A 20,343-nucleotide genomic window follows, 5' to 3' on the forward strand; every position below is an offset into this window, starting at 1 on the left:
ATGGAGATCTGCACTCTTAGCCCCCCCTTTCTGTTCTGTGGACAGACTGCCTGGAAGCCAGTGACTTCATCCCAAATCCCCAAATTATACAGGTTAGAGGGAGTTTTGTAACGTCTGCTTCGCGACGCTTCACCTTGTACGTGACACTGACGCAGCAGTAACTGAAGAAAAATTGTATTTTTACACTTCATCACAGCTTTTGCTCGCCTAGTAATTATTGCCTGCTAAATGAGTCAGTGAGAACTGGTGAGAGACAGGGAAGCCTGTCAGATATGCCTGTTGTGTCTCCAGAGTATTGGTTTTGCACCCGGTGGTAAATAAGTGGGGGGAGGGATCTCTCTTAGGGTGTAGTGTCAGCTGTGTTGAGACCAAGATTTTTGGTTAATGATCAGGTTTGAACAGAACTGTGTGACTGTTTCATACACCACTTCACGTTGCTCCTCCTCAGAAAGCTTGTGTGTTTAGCTTCTTCGCACAGTGGCCTAAAAGCTTGTAACGATGTGCTAAATGATGACGGTAACTCAGACAGACAGTGTCTGATCCCGGTGCGAGCCTGATACGCTGCCGTGTTGCTGAACTGTCTGTCTTTAGTTTGACCCAATGGAGCCAGAATAAACTGACGTCAAAAGTTATTCTTCCTTCCATGTGGTCTGCTGCCAGTAGGGGGCGATATTAGAGGGGTGGACCAGGCTGTATGGGTTTAAGACTACATCTGTACTACTCCAAGAGATTATTAATGTGCCCCCTGTCTGTAAGAAGCACTGAGGACATTATTATGTTGCATTGTTCAAACACGTCACGTCACACTGCTGCACGCAAACATCATCCATCCTCAGCTGATCGGGCACCACTGACATGCATAATCTTCCACCCCAGGCTGCTTTTTCACCTTTATTTGTCTGTCAGGGTGTGTGTGTGTGTGTGTGTTATCAACAGCGCCCCCTACTGCACTCCCAAAAACGACTCACTCTCTCCCACTCCCTCTCTCCCCTCTCTCCTCCCTCCCTCTGTTATCCCTCCGTTTTACCCATTCAGGTCTCGGATGTTATCCCTTCTTTGGAGCCAGGGACAGCAGTTCATCTCGCCAGGTGGGTCTCACACCATCCCCCCTCTCTCTTGTCATCTCTCACTCTCTCGCCTCTCTCTCTCGCTCCGCTCTTCACGGATGAAGGTGCTGCTGCAAAGATGCTGCGTCACTGTGTTTCTTTTCCCCCTAATCCTCGCTGTAGAACAGACGTGTTTCTATCTGTCTCTTTCCTGCCTGTCAGCATGTGTGAATACACAAATGATCTGCTGAACCTCAGTCGTCAGCGGCTCGTGAGCTTCTATGTGCACGAGTCGTCCAGACACTCCCAGAGGAAGTGTTTGCCTTCATTCAGTGGCTCGAATCTCAGATCGATTTGCAACCATTTGTATTATTTGAATGGGACTTTCTTTATTTCTTGCTCGGTATCAAGACAGAAGACAAAACTCGGGTTCCTCATCAGTAAACTTGATTATGTGGTGGTTGCAGCAGCGTGAAAACATAGAAACGCTTTATTGAGTCGGTCTATTATAGCTTGTCAATTTTCAGGACAGGTCACCATCACAAACGTCCACATTTATTTCCCGCAGGCTGCAGCGAGTGGCGCGGTTCATAGATAATGGCCACATTTGGGGCTTGCTTGTGTGCACGTGACCACCCTTACTATGCTGGTTCACATCCTCTCTGGTTCACATCCTCTCTGGTTCACGTCCTCTCTGGTTTACTTCCTCTTTGGTTCACATCCTCTCTGGTTCACATCCTCTTTGGTTCACTTCCTCTCTGGTTCACGTCCTCTCTGGTTCACATCCTCTCTGGTTCACGTCCTCTCTGGTTCACATCCTCTCTGGTTCACGTCCTCTTTGGTTCACATCCTTTCTTTGGTTTACGTCCTCTCTGGTTCATTTCCTCTCTGGTTCACATCCTTTCTTTGGTTTACGTCCTCTCTGGTTCACTTCCTTTCTTTGGTTTCCTTCCTCTTTGGTTTACTTCCTCTCTGGTTCACATCCTCTCTGGTTCACTTCCTTTCTTTGGTTTACTTCCTCTTTGGTTCACTTCCTCTTTGGTTCACTTCCTCTTTGGTTCACGTCCTCTCTGGTTCACATCCTCTCTGGTTCACTTCCTTTCCTTGGTTTACTTCCTCTTTGGTTCACTTCCTCTCTGGTTCACTTCCTCTCTGTTTCACTTCCTTTCTTTGGTTTACTTCCTCTTTGGTTCACTTCCTCTCTGGTTCACTTCTTTTCTTTGGTTTACTTCCTCTCTTTGATTCTCTAGGTAGTCCATTTCCAGTCACAGTACGCGAACGACAAGTGAAAGTAAACTGACCCATGAAGTGGAGAAGAGTTAACTTGTTTGGTTCAGAAATGAACCTTGGTTCGTTAAGAGTGGACCAAATCACTAAATGTGTATATGTGCCCTCAGACAGCCTAGTGCTCCAGTTTATTGACAGAGTTGTGTGGTCTCCCAGTCTGGCTACCAGAACATTCCCAGTAAATGTGCAAACATTAGCCTGGATCAGCATATAAAGCAGGACTGGGAACATGACGGAGCAAAAACTGACAGCCACCCAACAAGCACATTTCCCCTGGTCTCATTGTCATTCACATCAGGAGTGGCTACAGCGTCACATCTGCGGGAGAATGGTTTTAATGTCCTGAAATCCACATTAAAGATTCAAGCTCATCCCACCTGACGGACCCGGTGCTGCAAATAACTCGAAAGCCGCTGGTGGAACGGCAAAAACCCATTGAAAGCCGACGCTCCCAGAGCTTTGCGTGCGCCATCCAAGCCATTGTGGTGTTTTTGTGCTCCAGATGGTCGAGTGACTGCGATATCAGAACAGGAGCTCGCAGGAGCTGATCGCATTACGTCTCGCCAGCATTTAATGTCGGCCCAACAAATGTAAAGGACGCCTGAAGCAACACAAAGGGGGAAAGTTTGTGCTGAGCGAGCCGTCTGGCTGTGCACACGCCGTGTTCCATGTGATTAATGGTGAAGTAAACACGTTAATTGTGTCTTCATATTTCAGCTTCTCCTCGGCGTTGCACTTTAATGCCGTTTCATCCTCACAGAAATAAAAGGGATGGACGTCGTAACCATGTGTTGGTTAATGGCAGTGACTGGGGATGGGGGGGGGTTGTTAATGTCAGCCACTGCAGCGGTGATGTAATGGCCTCGACCCCCACCCCACCGACGGCCCCCCTCCCTCCCTCCCTCCCACACCACCTTCACCTCGCCGCGTCTTTTCTTCTCTTTGTCTCTCAATTTTCGTCCCACTCACCGGCTCCCCGTCGTCAAGGTGCTCACACATATAAGTCAGAATTGGTATAAAAGCTGCTGTTTTAGCCTCCAGAGTTTTCATGACTTCTGTGTCCCTTTCGCCCCGCATTTGTCCATTTGTTTGTCAGGAAACTTGGAGAAAAGGTTCAGAAAGCTGCGAAGTAATCTTCCTCGTCTCCGTCCGACCTTCAGCCAGCTTAGCGCAGCCTGTGAATGAACTCTGAGGACTTTGGTGCACACTCAGTCCTGCTGATGCAAGACACTTCAGGAGGAGTGAGGAGCGCTTCGGCATTAGCGTGAACGATGGCACTATGTCAGATCAAAGTGAGAGAAATGAAGAGATGATGGACCCAAGAGAAGCTGTAGAACTCTGCAGAATACAAACAGGAGGTCAATCAAAGGCCAGAGTTTGGCCTCAGGACTAACATCCAATAGATCCATCCCATAAATGTAGATTCCTCAAGATTAAGGTGATGAAATATTGGGTTTTTTTTTCTTTTTGTTTTTTAAAGCCTTTTTAAAGCACATAACTCAAATGTGTCCTTTTTAACAAGCTAACGTGAGCAGTGAGGTGATCGCTCCTGAAAGGGGCCACCAAGCGCTTCAATAAACCCCAGCAGAAGTTACCGTGACTGGGACTGGACATGACAGCTCACATGCCGCTTCACTGATGTAATAAAGCTCCAGGAACTGCAGCAGGAACCTGCAGCTTGTTGCTGTTAGTCTTGGTATTTGGTGTCATATGGCTTCAGTCAGCCAGCGACTCACTGCATTGCCTCATCTTTTTGCACTATTTTCATCACTGTTTTCATATTTAAATGGTGCAAAAATCAACCTATTTGGAAAGATGCTTTCCTCCCATACCGGAATCCTTAAATGATGCGATGTAGTATTAATATGTTTAGGCTTGTGGTACAGTTTTACACACCTTTACATTAAAAAGCATTCAGTAACTGAAAAGAAATGCACTTTATGTCTTAATAAAGTGCATCCTCACTTCCCATAAATGTCTTCACTTTGCTAGTAAAATGTTGATTTTGGGACACACGCAGAGTCACACATAATGTCACACATAATGTCACACACACACACACACACACACACACACACACACACACACAATCACAAACACCTCCACTTTAGCCCACCTCCACTTTACCCCCTGCTGAGTGCATTAAATATGTGTTGACAGGTGGATGCTGGATGAGCCCCCCTCAGAGACAGAACAATTTACTCTCTCTCTCCAAAATGGACCAAAATGACAAAGGTTAATGTGTAAAAATATCTGATCTAATGTGTAAAAATATCAGATTATAGGGATCTGACTGGATGTCCAGTAGTTCTCAATGGTGAAACCTGGACTCAGGCCCTGTTCAAGATCACTCCACCGATAAATGGTATTATTTTATTACAACATACAGATGTTGTACAGATGTACAGATCCATACCATTACAATATCATACAGGAGAAATTGGTAAATTGGAATTTTAAAACTCATGCAAGTTGTGAAAACTCCCATCCAAGACCTAGATTCATCATCAAACGCCGCGTAGAACAATTATTCTACTTGTGTTGGACTGGATTTGTTAAAGGTGCCCTGAAGCTGTGAAAATAAAATATCTTAAAATGCAAGAAGACAAATTTAATTAGCCCCCAAGTACTCTTTAAATTTGTAGCCTGCAGACGCTAAATTAATTGCCTTCAATTGAGCTCCGTAGCGAAACGCCGGGCACTGTTTTCGAGTCGATTATCATCGAAACTGTAGCAACACTCGCAGGTGGTGCGCCGCTGCCTGGACAGGGCGCCATTCTCCAGTTGTCTGATCAACCTCATGGGCAGGGAATCAGGAGAAAGCACCATCTGTATTCAGCTCACAAACAACAAATTGTTCTTGAGTGTGTGGTGGAGGTGGCGTTTCTGCCGGCTGATGGACTGTACTCATTTATTCAGTACATCAACCAAAACCAAGAGAATATCAAATGGTTACGTTGTTTTTTTCTTCCTCCAGGTGTGAAAAAATTGGCCGTCAACTGTTTCATTTTTCCTCTGACGTCAGTCTTGTGAGAATTGAAGACTTTGTCGTTCCTCTCAACGCAACATCGAGTCTCGGAACACCTAACCAGGTAAACACACACATACAACCTGTAGTTTAGTTAGCATCATGGAAGGGGGTGGGTGGGGGTTGTAGCAGCTCACCGTACCCAACGTCGAGATCTGCCGGATACCTGTCAGAAAAAACATTTCAAAATAAGTGTCAGACAGAATGAATGTTACCTCCGCAGATGAAATGGCCGCGTGGGCTGATGTACATGTGAGTGCATGCTGCTAGGAGCTGTGAGTGGGAAGTTGGTACTGAGTGGGAGGAGAAGAGCTGCTTTAGTGAGACGATCAGCGCCGGGGCTCGCTGAGAGCCAGTCACGCTTCCCCGGCTCGGCTTTGTTCGCCGCACTTGTTTGAACGCGGCGAGGTTGGCGATGGTGGGGAAAGAGGATTGTTATGCGTCCCTGCCGTTGTCTGAGCGAAATGGACTAATCATTATTTTTTAATTAACCTGTCGACGCAAGCGACATTGAATTGATTGCTGATCACGTTGACAACTTTAAGGCTGACCTTTCCTTGCACCTTGTTGATATTTTTTGTCCCCCATTAAGATAAATCAAATGCTAATGCTAAAGTTAGCCACACAAGAGGAGTTATCCTTGAACGCTGTTGGACAGGTCAATTCTCCCGACTGATGTCTCTCCACATAAAGCCAATGTCAGTGGCTTTATTCAGTGGACGAACCATCGAGGACGTGCACAGCGGCGCCGTGATTTATGCTCTCTTTTCTAACTTTGGAACACTCAGGCCTGCTTTTCAGGGTCTGCGCTTGCTTGGTGAAATGGGATTAGTAAATGTGGCGCCCGAGTGTGGGTGTCAGTGCTTCCTGCAGCGCGTCCTATTCAGGGAATTATGCATCAGCGCTATCACAGAGGAATGAAGGGAGACGGTCCACACAGGATGGAAAATAAGCGCTGGCTGGGCCACGCCCATTAAGTGAGCGGGCTGTGAAGAGCTGTTGGATCCGATGTGGTGGGCTGGTGGCGGTATTTTTCTCTCTTTGCCTCTCACTTAGCATCTGTGTGAGAGGCAAAATAAACAGGCACACACAAACACGCGCGCGCTCACACACACACGCACATTCTTATGTTTCTGTTTTTGTAAGGACTTTCACAGACAATAACTAAAAGCAACATAATTAACTAACCCCAACCTCAACCCATGTCATAACCATCAGTCCTTTGAAGTTATAGCAACCAGCCAAAATGGCCCCTTCACGAAAATATCCTCATTTTTCCCCTCTGGTAGAGAGACTATTTTTGTACCCAATGTGTAGCAAACAGAAGGATGCACAGAATATTTACAGTCTACAATCAGCCTCAACCTTCTGCTTTTCTTCTGCAGAAATATATTAGCTAAATGAAGTCATTGCTATTGCAAAATTATTCAATATTGATTTTAAATGGATTAATATGCCAGTCGGGTCTGAATCATTAATACATATTATTATTGCTTTGGATGAAGAACATGTAACATGATTATTTTAGATTAATTCCAGAATAATAAAACATAAAACAACTATTGTCTCGTGTCAGGACTTGAAGCAGTACTTAAACCTGGATTCTGTGTCTAAAATAATCTTTTTGGCTTCGGTGCTTCTTTCAAACAAATAAAATCATCTTGCTTTCATTTCTTTCATGAAAGAAATTAGGATTTTTCAGTGAAAGTGCCTTGAAGCCACATGTTTCTGATACCTTCCCGACCAGAGCTGACAGCCGCTCTGATAAGTTCCTCGTTTTAAAGCTTGTAGGGGATGCGTTTGAATTAAAGCACGGCACTAAAGAACTTTCAAAACCAGACTTTAAAACCCTGTTACATAATTCAGCCTTTAAAATTTACTTTGAAGAAGTGCTGACACAGAAAAACACGGAAAGCCCCCGTGCTTATGCTGTGAAGGACGTTTGTAAGGCTTAGAGCATGGCAGAACTTTATTATCCAGCTGTTGAGAGCAAAATTAGCTGACCCTGAACTACTTAGTTATTCACAAGGAACTCCTGCCTTCAGTAGAGCTTTCAAAGATTACAGAGATGGACAAAAGGGCCTGAAAACATAGGAACTCATTCTTGGTAAAGCATACTTTGTCAATATGTAGCTGCAGCTGGTTATTTATGTTAGTTTAACAATCTTTTCTTACCAATATTGCAAAGGAGCCCCAGCCTGAAAGATCTGGCAGAATCTAGTTGTGACGATATAAGAGTGTTGAATAAGTTCCTTTAAAACATTCATTTTTCATTAGTAATGGAAACTCTATGGTGGCTGCTGAGGAACAAAATCCATTTTTACAACTGGATTCAAATTCAAATGCTTGTTGTTTTAGATTTATTTAAATTTAATAAATTTCTAAAAATATTTTCTGGGCTACCGTAGAAGCAGCATTCCAGCACCCTTGGAGGGAGAAACCTGATTACCTGATCCATTTTTTGTTAGAGGCCTTCCCAGCCCAGCAGCACCAGGAAGATGATTCTCCCAGAAATATCTCATTTCAAATTACGGATAAGGATAAGGATAAAAAACTTTATTGATCCCACATCGGGGAAATTACTAAATTATTAATAAAAAGACTCTTATATTATGTACATTGCTATGTACATTATACAGCATATACAGAAACTTATTAAATTACAAATTGTTGTTGGAATCAGTGTTAATTATGAATCTATATTCATTAATGTAGATACATCAGATGCATGTTAAAATTGTTTTTTTTCTTCACCTCTTGTTTTTTTTTTTTCTTTTTCCCTAATTTGAGGGATATTTACGCTTCCTTTTTTGCTTCAGATTGACAGGTAAAAAGCCGGCTCGTCGGGGCCCATTAGGGAGATTCTCGGCGTGTTGTTGCAAAGTCTGTGGTGGTTTCGGATTGTGTCATTGATGTGGGTCAATATCAGCTGTGTCTCGGGGCCCCTTCCAGCTCAGGGCCCCGGAAAACTGCTTAGGTGTCTGCCCCATTGTGGCATCTCTGACCATGTCCATGTCCACAGCATATCCATGTATGTCACATATACACACACACACACACACACACACACGCTCATAAGTTTTGGAAAACTTTGCTCCTTTTCTTCTCTGTGACTGAGGCGGCCTTGAGGAGAGAGCCCTGCAATGCAGCATCTGTGTGACTCAGACACACGCACACACTTGCATCCACACCCACACCCACACACACACACACACAGACACACCAACACGTCGGCATGCACGCCAAAACGCGCACACACCGCCGCGTGTAAGTGCTCAGCTCGTGGGAGGGAGGACGTGGAGAGCGGAGTGAAGGGAATGATAAAGACTGATGAGAAGCGGAGGTGGAGGATGAGGGAGGAGAGAGAGGAGGTGGTGGTGGTGGAAGGTGAACAGGGAGGAAGGAAAAACGTGTGGGAGGAAGATTTTCAGGTATGAAAATGCTAAGAAATCAGACAAAAGACGACACACATAAGAGACACATGACTCTCTAATGGGCTACTTAATTAAGTCAGTGATTTTCTTGTGTGGGCAGATGTTTAATAGCTGATGCGTTCACTGACGGTTTAGCTGTCCTCCTCCATCTTGTTAAACTGGACCTTCAGTAGACTGTGACACACACCGCTACAGACAAAACGCAGCTTGACATTAAAGCAATAACATTGCTAATTTAGCTGTTAGCAGATGTACTTTAGGAATAGCACCAGCTGCAGATTCTGTGTTTTTGACACTTTGCTAAGTGCAACAGCGCTGTGGTCCTCTGGAAACGCCTGACATCTTGAGATGGTCTTAGGATGCCTGTTAATTGGACATAACTTGTCCCTTTTCCAGTGCTGCTGTCTACATTTTGCCCTCTCTGGGTGGCTGTCCCAGATGGTCTGAATCTGGCTGGCCTGCAGGGTGGTGTTACCGGGTCTGAACCCGCACCACAACTGAAAGTGACCTTCACCGTCTCTGAGGTTTACCATCAGGACAGCAGTCTCATCGCTGTATTTGAGATGTCTTTTGCTTGAGTTGGGGCACGTAATTCAACATGCAACAAAATGGGGAGTGACATTTAAGGGCTGATGTGAAAACTCGCTGTGATTTTTGGTTTTTTTTGCGAGGACGTTTGGTCTGTTTCTGGGATAGCGGTCTCCCTGGATACTCCATTGGCACTGACGTTCCTTTCAGAGTTGAGTCATGTGACCTCTCCCCCTGATCCATTGATGCTATCAAGCACCTTTCATACGTTTTATAAGCTTGCCTGGGTTCTGCCTTCGTTAGCCTTTAGCCAGAGTGTTCCTCTCTCTGTTCCATATTTCATTGCACGCTGCAGATGTTGACTGTGAACCGTTGTGTTCAATGTTTAGTGAGTGCTGTGACCAGTGCTCACAGTTACACTACGCTGGCCTCAGCCTGCTGTTATTGACTCCTGTCTCTGTGGACCAGAGAGCTAAATGACAAATTGGTCCTTCACACATCGTTTCTTAAACTACAGTCTGCCCCTCAAAGAATTTGAAGAGCTTCTGTTTCCAAATGTCCTGCAAATACCCAGATATGATTATGCAGATGTATATTCTGTCATGGCTTACAGTTTTTTCTTTCCTCATATAATAATTTTTGTCCACATCCGCTGTCTCCTTCTCATCGGTTGTCCTTTTTTCCACCCTTCTCCTCCTCTATTCCCTAGCTGGTCATAAGCAGGAGGGTTCCCCCATATGAGCCTGGTCCTAGTCAAGGGTTCTTTCTGTTTAAAGGGAGTTGTTTGGGGCCCAGGCCCTGGGTTTCTGTAAGAAACCTGGAGATTTGATGTTTTGCCAGTGGAATATTCCTTTTTAGGCTTTTATTTAGAGAGCTAAAAGATGGCCTGTGTCGGGAGCGATAGAACTTGTTCTGGCCACACCGGACCCGCCCACATCACCTCCCCAACACCTTGCATCAGCGGCACAACTCCAAGGTCTGGCCCCTCTGTCACCTGCCTGTTAAACTCCACGTTCACCATTTAACCGGTCCACATGTGCTCTTAAAGTGGGAGAAGCTGCAGTCAGAAGTTTTGGCTTTTGTTGAGAGGAGTTATTGATGTGTAAGATGCAGATGTATATGTTAAAAACTGAAACTAACATTGTCGCTGACCAGCTCACTGTGTTACCTTCTGCCCCCCCCCCCCACCAAGTCAAAGGAAAGGCTCTATCCTTTGCCCACCTTCCCCCCGCCGCTTGCCACGGTCGCGCCAGCATGGCGGACAGTCGACAGCCGGAAGACCCCCAGTGGGATCCATCAGGAGGATCGGAGCCGACAGGAAACCGCGACGCAAACGGCTACTCTACGTCCGGATACAGGACCTGCCAGCCGAGCGCCGCCCACGTGGATACCAGTTCCTACTCCACCAGAGAGAACGGCTTCAACGGGGAACTAACTGGTGCCCACGCTGTGACGGCAGGTAAGAGCACCTCCCCTTGGTAGCGTTCAGACACGAGGCGAGATGTCTTCGGTGCTTAGAACCGGTCTTGCAGGTGTGCAAGTCGGGGTTCTTCAAATTCCGGTTCCCAATATGTGATGAATGTTGTGAGAACGATCCAGAAGTCATCAGTTTACAGCTTCCTTGTCAACGAGCAATGGCTTCTGATGCTATGATTAAACATTATCCTGAAGGTGAACGTCTTTTTGTTGCCCCCGCCGTAGCTGTTGTCTTTCTCTGATGGTTCTATATGTGCATATAGGAAGCAGCAGATAGGAAGCAGCAGATAGGAAGCAGCATATAGGAAGCAGCATATAGGAAGCAGTGAACTATTTCCAAGATAGGCACAATTTATATATCTTGCAATGAATTTTCAGAGTTCACTTTTCATTTTTGGGATTGTGGTATTGCCTTGAAGCAGGTTTAGGGACGGAAAAAAGAATTAGAATGAATAAATATAAATAAAATCGCAATTCTCACGTCACCAGTAATTTGATTGGGATTTTTATAAATTCAGAAGTATCCTCGTGTTTTCTCAAACCTTTAGGTCAGGTGCAGGACTGCGGCCCATATAGGGCTGGCTTAAGCACACCCCTAAAATACATAAAACCCCCAAAACATGAAATTTTTTGAGTTTTGAGATCAAGCATGTTAATACAATAACGCGCATCATGTGTTCTTACATCTCGTTCATGCCTGCAGATGTGTAAGTCACTGAATAGAATCGCATTATTAAATACTGTAATTAACACATAAAATCCCTCCCTTTTGCCTCCATTGCACGCACACTCTCACCCTGGAGACAGTAATCTACCATTGCCGTAACCATGGGAACAGCTCCCCTACAATTTACTTTAGCAGGACTTATTATATTGTTCTTTTGCTATTGGTTCATGCAACTTTGCCAGACAATTAACCTCCCAGGGCAGCATTATTAACCGATGTGCTAGACTGATGAGGCTTTAATTGTTGTCTATCATTCAGTGTTGATGACACGGCCAAACGATCATGTCCGGTCAGTTTATTGTTTTTGATTTAGACCTGTAACTGTAAACCTTCCAGTTTGTAGCTTTAGCTCTGAGACTTCTGCATCTATGCCTTTTCTGTTGATGTTCTTCAATAATAACAGAAGTGTCGACAGGTATACCCAGAGAAAAATATCGCCTGGAAATGTCAACAGTTATTTCTCCCGAGTGTTGTGACTCTGTTGTAATACCAAATACTGACAAAAGAACTTACATTGCTCGCCTGTAACATTCTTCCCTTAATAATGTGTAGTTTCATTAATATACGGTTGTTGTTTTTTTTAATGAAGAATAGAATTCTGAAGGTTAATGACCACTTCAATAGCACAGCATCCTTTTAATTATATTTAGCTTCAAAATTAGCTTAGCTTGTTGATTGTCATGGTCAAGGTGACAGGAAATTAGCCAACATGCATGTCTCGGCTGTAGGAAACACAGGCAATCTTGGAGAAAACACACATTCTTCACGCTGGGACTCACACTGGGCTTTCCTCATGGGAGGGCAGCACACTACCGTGTTCCTCTGACATGTGGCATTAGTGTGCCCAAAAAATCACCTGCATTCCTAACGTCCCAGGACTTTAAAGACAAACACATGGGATGCACATTAGCCGCAAGCAGCAGGTCCAGTCCGTAGCGTCTGACTGAACTCATAAAAACACAGACTGTAATTAGCAATTCCAACATGTTCCTCCAGGGAGGTTATTATCATAGACATGAGACCAGTTAAATGGTCTCCTCCCATTAGGTAAAAAAAACTGAAAGTGATCTCAATGCTTTAAATACTTTAAATGTTCATCCCCATCTTTTTTTGTCTTTATCTCCACAAGTGTTGCCAACATGCATCAAACATTAAGTCTGTTAGAAGCAGAAATCAGACAGAAAGCGAGAGATGCCTGTAAGCTGATGCCAACATCGTTTGAAAAGGACTAAAATGATTTTAAAAATTCGCCCCGCGCCAGACAGCCTCCCTCCCTTACACCCCATACTTTGCAATACTGACAAAATGACTACACAAACACCGACTTCCCATCGTTTGCTTGAAAAAGGTGCTCAGCACGCGCAGGGCTGTGGATGCACAGCCGTGCTGAGCCTTGTCAGTGCACATTAGCCTAGCTTCAGAGCAGGGCAGGGTGATGGTGAGTGGGGCAGAATGGGTGACAGAAGGGCTGATGCTGGCACTCAGCGAGTCTTCTCCCCCTGCTAAAAGCTCTTCAGGCACAAGGAGCCAATGAAGCACAAAATTGCCCTCTTGACTTTCCTTTGTGGCAGAAGTCGAAATAGCCAGCCAGGCCGGTATCAGAACTAAACCACCTAGTGCTTAAGAGTCCTTCTGTCTTCAGTGAGACATTTGAATATAATAAACAAGCGCAGCAGCAGTTTCTAATTAAATGATGCGGTTTTCTCACTATTGGTCCCAAATCCTCAAAATGCCTCGAAGGTGTCAGACAAAGCTTTTAAACAGTCGCCCTGTTTTTTACAGTGACGGCATCTTTGTTTGTGGAGCGATGACCGAACGTTAGACCTACATCACATGCATGCTGAGTCCCTCTTACCTTCTCACCTGACCTGCACATGCATAATCTACATGCAGGAAATTAGATTATTATTTATTGAAGAGCTACTGCATTGAAAAAAAGAGCTATAGGGTCATCGAGTGCATCATCTTTAGCTAAAATATTCAATGTCTTGGCTTCAGGATCCTTGACTTTTATCTGAGTTGCATTTCCTTTATGCTGGAAGCTACATGCAGAGAGAAGGAGAGGGTCTGCTCCTAAATTACACTGGGACCCAAAACCAGAGTGGTCCATCAGTCTGTTGCTATGGTAACGCCAGGCTTAACACATTTTTGGTTGCAGGCTGGTACCAAACAGTGCTTGTGCTCTCTCCGTGCCCTCTCTATCCTGCCGACGGAGAGAGGGAGTGAGGGATAGAGTAAGAGAGGAGAGAGAGATTGTGTGCATGTATGTCCGTGTGTGTGTTGACTCTGGGCTTCCAGTCAAAGTCTCTGCTCACGGAGGCAGCGTCTCTGCCCCAATCCGCCTGTCATGAAGGTAATATATGCTTTCATTTATTGTGTGTGTGGGTGTGGATGGAGATGGGGGCGTGGGACGGAGCGCAGGGTTAGATTTGGTTTGAAGGAAATCTTCCGTTTATTGACGCAGCTTCTCGCGCCCGAGCTTTATCCTCCTGTCAAAGTCAGTGGAAGACAGGCCGTTCATTCAGTCTCTCAGAGAAATGCTGAGACCTCCTGATCAGGCTGGCAGCCGCTTTGTGGATATGACAAGGACACACTGCTGCATTTCTGAGGGTTTGAACTGAACTGAAGCCTCACTCGCCTCTGTCTGCGTCCTTAGTGCCTCTGAATGCCTCTTCGCGCTTTTGTCTTTTTATTCACTCAAGGCATGCGGCGCAAACATTTTACAATACTGGGAGCACTTGAGTTGTTTTTCATTTGCAAATTGGAGACAGGAGTGTGCCCTCGGTGCCATATTGACCACTATAGGGATTTATAGTAGCTGTAAATGTAGGAAAGCACCGTGAAAAAGTGCAGCTGTCTATGGTATCAATTTTATGAATTAAAATGATATATATAAGGGACTCAGACTGTAGGGGACTGGGCTGAGCAGAGGAGGTTTCTGTCTCCCCACAAGAGCAGGGACACCTTCAGACCACTGCCGAGGCACCCTTCAATCCCCTACATGCTCGCGCGGTGAGGTGGCGACTTATTCAGGGGTGTGCTCGCTGATACGCAGCTGGGATAGGCTCCAACCCCCTCCCCCTGACCCCAAAAGGGATCCAGTGGTCAAGGAAAGGAAGAAAATATATATCAACTTATTGCAGCCTACCACCAGAGGACTAAGAGGGAGTCCACACCTCCACAGGAATGTGGTTAATTGTGTTTATAGAAAGTGTTGTTACTGTAAAATGCTGCTGCCAGGATGGGAAGAACCACCTGCAGTCTTCAGCAGCAGGACTGGGTCTTGGCAGGGAGGACGATGCAGATGGGAAACTGTCTCAGCTTTTAAACCAACAACATTTCACCGACAGAAAAGATTCAGCCAGTAGAAAATGGCTGCTCTGTGCCTGTGAGTGGGTCGTGCCGTGTGTTCCCTGAAGATGTGTGTTTTTGTGTGACTGCATTGTGTAAGTGCCTGCCAGCCTGTTTTTGTCCATGTGTAGGCGATGTTGGCGATAAAACGGTCCCGGAACCACAGCAGTAAAAGTATCACTCAGTCCCACTGTTACTATGCTGTTAGAGGCTTTGTATCCGATTCATAAACATAGACAAACACACACAGGGGTGGAGCCCCTCACTCCCAGTTTGGGGCATAATTGATTAATCGCATAAAGAGCCACACTCAAGACTGTTCTTAGCAGATGTTAATTCACTATTTTTTAATGTCTGGAACAAAAATTGATTCAAATCTTCAGTACGTTTCCAGTTATTGCATTTGTTAGCCTGATCACCTTGTCTGTGCACAACAATTCATTGTTAACAGGCTCCCAGAACGAATCCTTGATGTTTTTGTGTGTTTTTGTTCAGAACAAGTGTCGGCCCGGATCGTGCAGGAAGTGACGGCAGAGGCAGTTGCAGTACTGAAGGGAGAACAAGAGTCTCAGAGGCTGCCATCAGGTAGGCTAACACACACACACACACACACACACACACACACCACACACACACACACACACACACACACACACACACACACACACACACACACACACATCCTTGTACTCATATCATTGCCAGGACACTCCTTGACAGGAATTTTATTGCATCTCACACACCTTTACCCTAACTTAACTCCAAATCTAAATCGAACTATAAACCAGCCAATACCCTGACTTTTCAAACATGTCCTCACATTTCTAAAATGTAAATGTAAACTGCACAGTTTGGTCCTCACTATGTAGCATGTACAAAACACACACAGTTCCTTAAATTAACTGCTGCCTGACCATCCTAAACTTAAAACATGTCATTTGCGGATAGCAGGAAAAAGGAAGTTAGTCTTCAGAGTGGATCGCTGCATCTGTGCTTGGAAGAGGAGCTGATGAAAGTCTCCATTGTACCTGTGTTCAGATTCATATCAGCACTTCTGCTGCTTTAAGCTTGTCCATGCTCTTTGTTGTTTTGCAGTTGAAGACACCACGAATTTGCCACCCTCTCCTCCCCCATCACCTGCTGCAGAGCACTTTGGCCCCCTAGAACAAGGTAGGCTGAGAGCACAAGTGAGTTTAGGACAGCTTATCTCTAATGGAACAGAGAGTGCTTTCCTTCTTTTCCACAACTGATGCTCCCGGAGTTGCTTACGACTGCCAGTACACCTGGGTACTGATATGGCTTCCCTCCGAGTGGGGGTTTGACTCCCCCGTCTCAGGACCTGTCTCACTTACAGGGGACAGACAACACATTGGGACTAAGTCAGTAAAACAGTACACATCAGACGTGCTGAAAAACAGCAACAAGCCTCCATTTTTAGGTCCATTCCTAATAAAATCCTGCCTCCTCCTCCTCATCTTACACGAAGAACAATAACAACATGTACCTCCATCGTCATGAGCACTTGTCTTCAAAAGACACAACCCTTTCTTCTTCTGCTCCTCCACACAAAGCTTCCTTCCCACTCGCCAGTTTAGGTAACCCTCCAACCTCTGGCTGTTGGGCCTCTGTTAAATTATGTTTCACACACTGATTCATGGTGTTTTTCTCGTCATTGTCCGCTGTCGTCTTTGTGTGTCTGACAGTTACTTATGATCTGAGACGTAAATCTTAAGCATTCTTGAGCTCCCCTCTTTAAACCATACTGGACCAGGGGAGCGTACCATACTTCAGAGGTCTGTAGATGAGCGTAAATACTCCAAATAAGTCATTTTTAGTCATGTCACCTATGCAGTATACATTCTGTCTGTTTTGGTATTTGGTAACAACAAGAATGCCACGAGAGTGAGTCTCAGTTTATTTAGTTTTATTTAACACGTGCAGTATTGTTCTAGCTGTCATGGTGACCAGTCACTTTCGTTTTTGCGTTGTATATGGAGATGTTTTCATTGAAGTTAGTTTGTGTATGACTGTTGTCTGTTGAATTTGGTCAGACCTCCACAACATTGTCGCCTTTGAGTTGCTTGTCACTGTCTGAATGTCAATGTCCTTGTGTTTCACTAACTCTTAAGCAAGGTCTGTTCCCCCTCCTCTGCTGACTGTTCTTGTTGCCTTTTCTTCTTTTTTTTAAAAAAAACCTTTTTAATCTCTCCTACAGAAATGTCCATCTTGAAAAGTTCCTTCTCAGCAAACAACATTATTAATATATGACGCTAAACAGCAAAGGAAGTCAAAATAATACTGACCTTTTTCCGTCGGTTCCAATTTGACTTTCAAGTTGGACATTATTTCGTCTCTTACCGTCATACCTTTTCTTTTGTCTTCTTCACTTCTTCCTCTCTTTCAGTTCGTGTCTCCAGATTTCCCTGCAGTTCTTCTCCTTGTGTCTGTCTTGTTTGTAGATGTAGGGGACGAGGAGGAGGCGGGGCCTCTCCGCCGCTTCCAAAATTCTCGGGAGAGGTGCAAGTTCCTCGCCCCCTCCATCTCAGTTTCCGTGCCTGAGGACGACCCCTACCACTCTGACGAGGAGTACTATGAGCACCCCTTGTTCAGCCCAGAGTGGACGCACTCGGGCTCTCGCCCCACAGGGCAGGCTGTGGCCTTTAGACAGATCGAAGGTGAACCACGCATGGTTCCTCTTTGCCGTTTCTCCCCTTCATTCCTCTCCCGTTCTTTCCCTCTCACTTTTTCTCTCCTCTTTAACACCAATTTCTCCTCGTTCCTCTGTGATTTGACCTCCTCCCGTCATCCCTCCCTCCTCCCGTCCTTCCGTCTCTTCGTCCGTCAGTTTGACTTTGTGTCCGTCACCTCGTCTCCTCGTCCGTCTGTGTGTTTTGGTGTCTTTGTGATGTTTGTCTGCTCACACCGAGCAGGTTCATGTTTGGTTGAGTAGGCATACCTGTTTTGTTTATTCTGCCCATCCAGCCATTGCCGGTGGTTGCCAACATGTAGCCGTGACGTCTCTTGTGTAAAACAATGTTTTATTTCTGAGTCAGCAGTGGATTTAAAGAGATTCCATCAGTAATCAAGTCTTTTTTATAGTAAGGTCCAAATAGTATTTATGACTACTATGGGAAACTGTGCATGATTGATGACCACCATTAAGGAAATGTGTACTGATCATCTCCAACTTTGCTATCCAGGATTGTATCCAAATTAAGCCTCCTAGATTTTAATATCTTTAAAACTAAAATCCAAAATAGGCACTTGTTTATCTATTTAGTGATTTATTTACCGCTGTTGTGCGGTTTCTAAATCCAAAAATAAATCTTTTCATCTAACATTTATTTTGACAGCCTTTTGCAACTACTCTCTAAACCAGCACAGCTAATTCAGCTTTAAAACTAGTTTTAAATTCTTGGTGGTGCTACGAACTTGACTTAATTCCTTAAAAACATCTTTATTAGATAATGTAGTATTTCAAGAGGAGAGGATAGGAGAGGAGAGGAGAGGAGAGGAGAGGAGAGGAGAGGAGAGGAGAGGAGAGGAGAGAGAGGAGAGGAGAGGAGAGGAGAGGAGAGGAGAGGAGAGGAGAGGAGAGGAGAGGAGAGGAGAGGAGAGGAATATAGTTACCATAACTGTCACAAATGTTCACACTTAATTATTCAAGAGCTTACTTTACACACTTATATTGGTAATTGCTGGGAATTTATATTAACTTGAGGCAGAAATAATTGTAAAATTCAGAATTGGGAATAAATCCATATATATATATATATATATATATCTGAAGTAGTCATCAAAAATCCAGAAAATACTTACTTATGTACATTAAGCCTGGAAGAGGAAACCCTCAGTTTTTATAACCGCTAAAACAATACAATTCTTCTAAGCTGATGCAACAATGTTTGGCCATGTCAGTGTCACGATAGAAGGTCAACAACTGCATAATAATAAAATAATATACCTTAATAGATAGAATGGGTTGTTTTTTTCTCCCATATTAATCCACGACACAGATAATGGATTTTAAACTACATACACAAAGCAGTCTGCAATATATGGATGGTTATGAACTGACACAAACATTATTTTCACAGAGCTAAAACTGTCCCATCTTTAGTTATGTTCTCACATAACCCAAGTCTGTGTTGCCTGTAGTCATAATGTGTCCCCCTCTCATCCTGTTTTTTGAGAAGAAGAGACCATGGAAGCTCTTACAGCTGAATACGAGGAGGAGGTGGAAGAGGAGGATGAGGAGGAGAGTACAGAGGCAGCTGAGTCCGAGGCTGCTCTTGACGAGCAGCAGTGGAGCGGGGAAGAGCCCGAGCTGGACAGCCCTCACGCTGAGCCCTTAGAGCAGGCAGAGGCCATAGACATGGCCCAGGATCTAGACCTGGAGCCGGCCGAAGCAGTTAGTGCTGCTGCAGAAATCTCTTTGGACAGAGAGGAGGAGGAAGCAGAGGGTGAGGAGACAGGTGTGTCCTGCCCTCTGCTCTCCCAATTGCATGTCTTACAGTATATGCGTTGTCTAACATATAAGAGTGTATTAAGAGGAACCCATGAGCATATAACATAAGCACTACGATCTAGGTTGAATGGCAAGTAATCCTCTCTGCGCTCTGCTGTGGCTGCAAGGCAACACAGGCTTGTTGGTGACAAAAAGCCACGTTCTTTTAAGCAAATCTGGTTTTTATTGTGTGCTATTTTTGTGCTTATATCCTGTTTTCGTGCTATGGGTTTTGGGGCTGGCCATTTCGTATTGTAATGATGAAGCTGCTGAAACAGTGTTGAATGCAACAGTGCTGCTACTTTTTTTTTTTGTTGCAGTTTTCTCATTATGTTTGCAAATGGTTTTGTGCTGGAGTGTCGGTTCTGCACACATTCGTATTCTAATCCTGTTTACATGGTTTGCAAGAGGTTTTGACTGTTCATTCTAATCGTCCGGAATTATTCTCATCCACTCCATTGGTTTATGTAGAAAACTGCAGTTCATTTTTTTTAGGTTATTTTTTGTCATTTTCTCTTCTCTGTCATTCATCAGGAAGGTTCTTTAGCAAATTAATCTGATCTCAAGGAAACCTTCCAACTGGTCAAATTCCCATAACATTTGATCACACTCGCAAGGAATGACAGCCGTGCATTTGTAGTTGTAAGGAATGTTGTGAGGAGTTGCATGGATATCCACATCATCAATGACTGCTTGTTTCTCATAAATCAGCCACATCGTCGCCTCATGCCGATTCCGTCACATTCCTAAGCAATGCTCTCATCCATCTTGGTGAACTTCATAATCTCGCCGTACTCCTTCATTGATGGCCGTATCATTGTGCTGTAAGTTCCCGAGGAAAGCTTTTGAATGTCTCTTTGATAGCCCTTCTCTCAGTCTCTTGCTTCGTAGATTTGTATTTCCCAGCATGTCAAAACTTTACATGTCCACTGCGAGCAAACATCCAACTTATAGATGTC

The 20,343-nt window shown here is 44.6% G+C and overlaps 1 protein-coding gene across 1 annotated transcript in view; it reads left to right on the forward strand.

The window, feature by feature from the left end:
• map2 (microtubule-associated protein 2) overlaps positions 1–20,343 on the forward strand; it is a 48,127-nt gene that overhangs the window by 10,083 nt on the left and 17,701 nt on the right. The window contains exons 2-8 of the mRNA XM_057040286.1: positions 1,036–1,088; positions 5,311–5,425; positions 10,516–10,782; positions 15,373–15,462; positions 15,973–16,047; positions 17,337–17,552; positions 19,074–19,352. Of these exons, the coding sequence (XP_056896266.1) occupies positions 10,578–10,782; positions 15,373–15,462; positions 15,973–16,047; positions 17,337–17,552; positions 19,074–19,352 (865 nt within the window). The 5' untranslated portion in view covers positions 1,036–1,088; positions 5,311–5,425; positions 10,516–10,577. The remainder of the gene's footprint in view (positions 1–1,035; positions 1,089–5,310; positions 5,426–10,515; positions 10,783–15,372; positions 15,463–15,972; positions 16,048–17,336; positions 17,553–19,073; positions 19,353–20,343) is intronic.

The sequence above is a fragment of the Takifugu flavidus genome, chromosome 1, assembly GCF_003711565.1.
Source record: "Takifugu flavidus isolate HTHZ2018 chromosome 1, ASM371156v2, whole genome shotgun sequence".
NCBI lineage: Eukaryota > Metazoa > Chordata > Actinopteri > Tetraodontiformes > Tetraodontidae > Takifugu > Takifugu flavidus.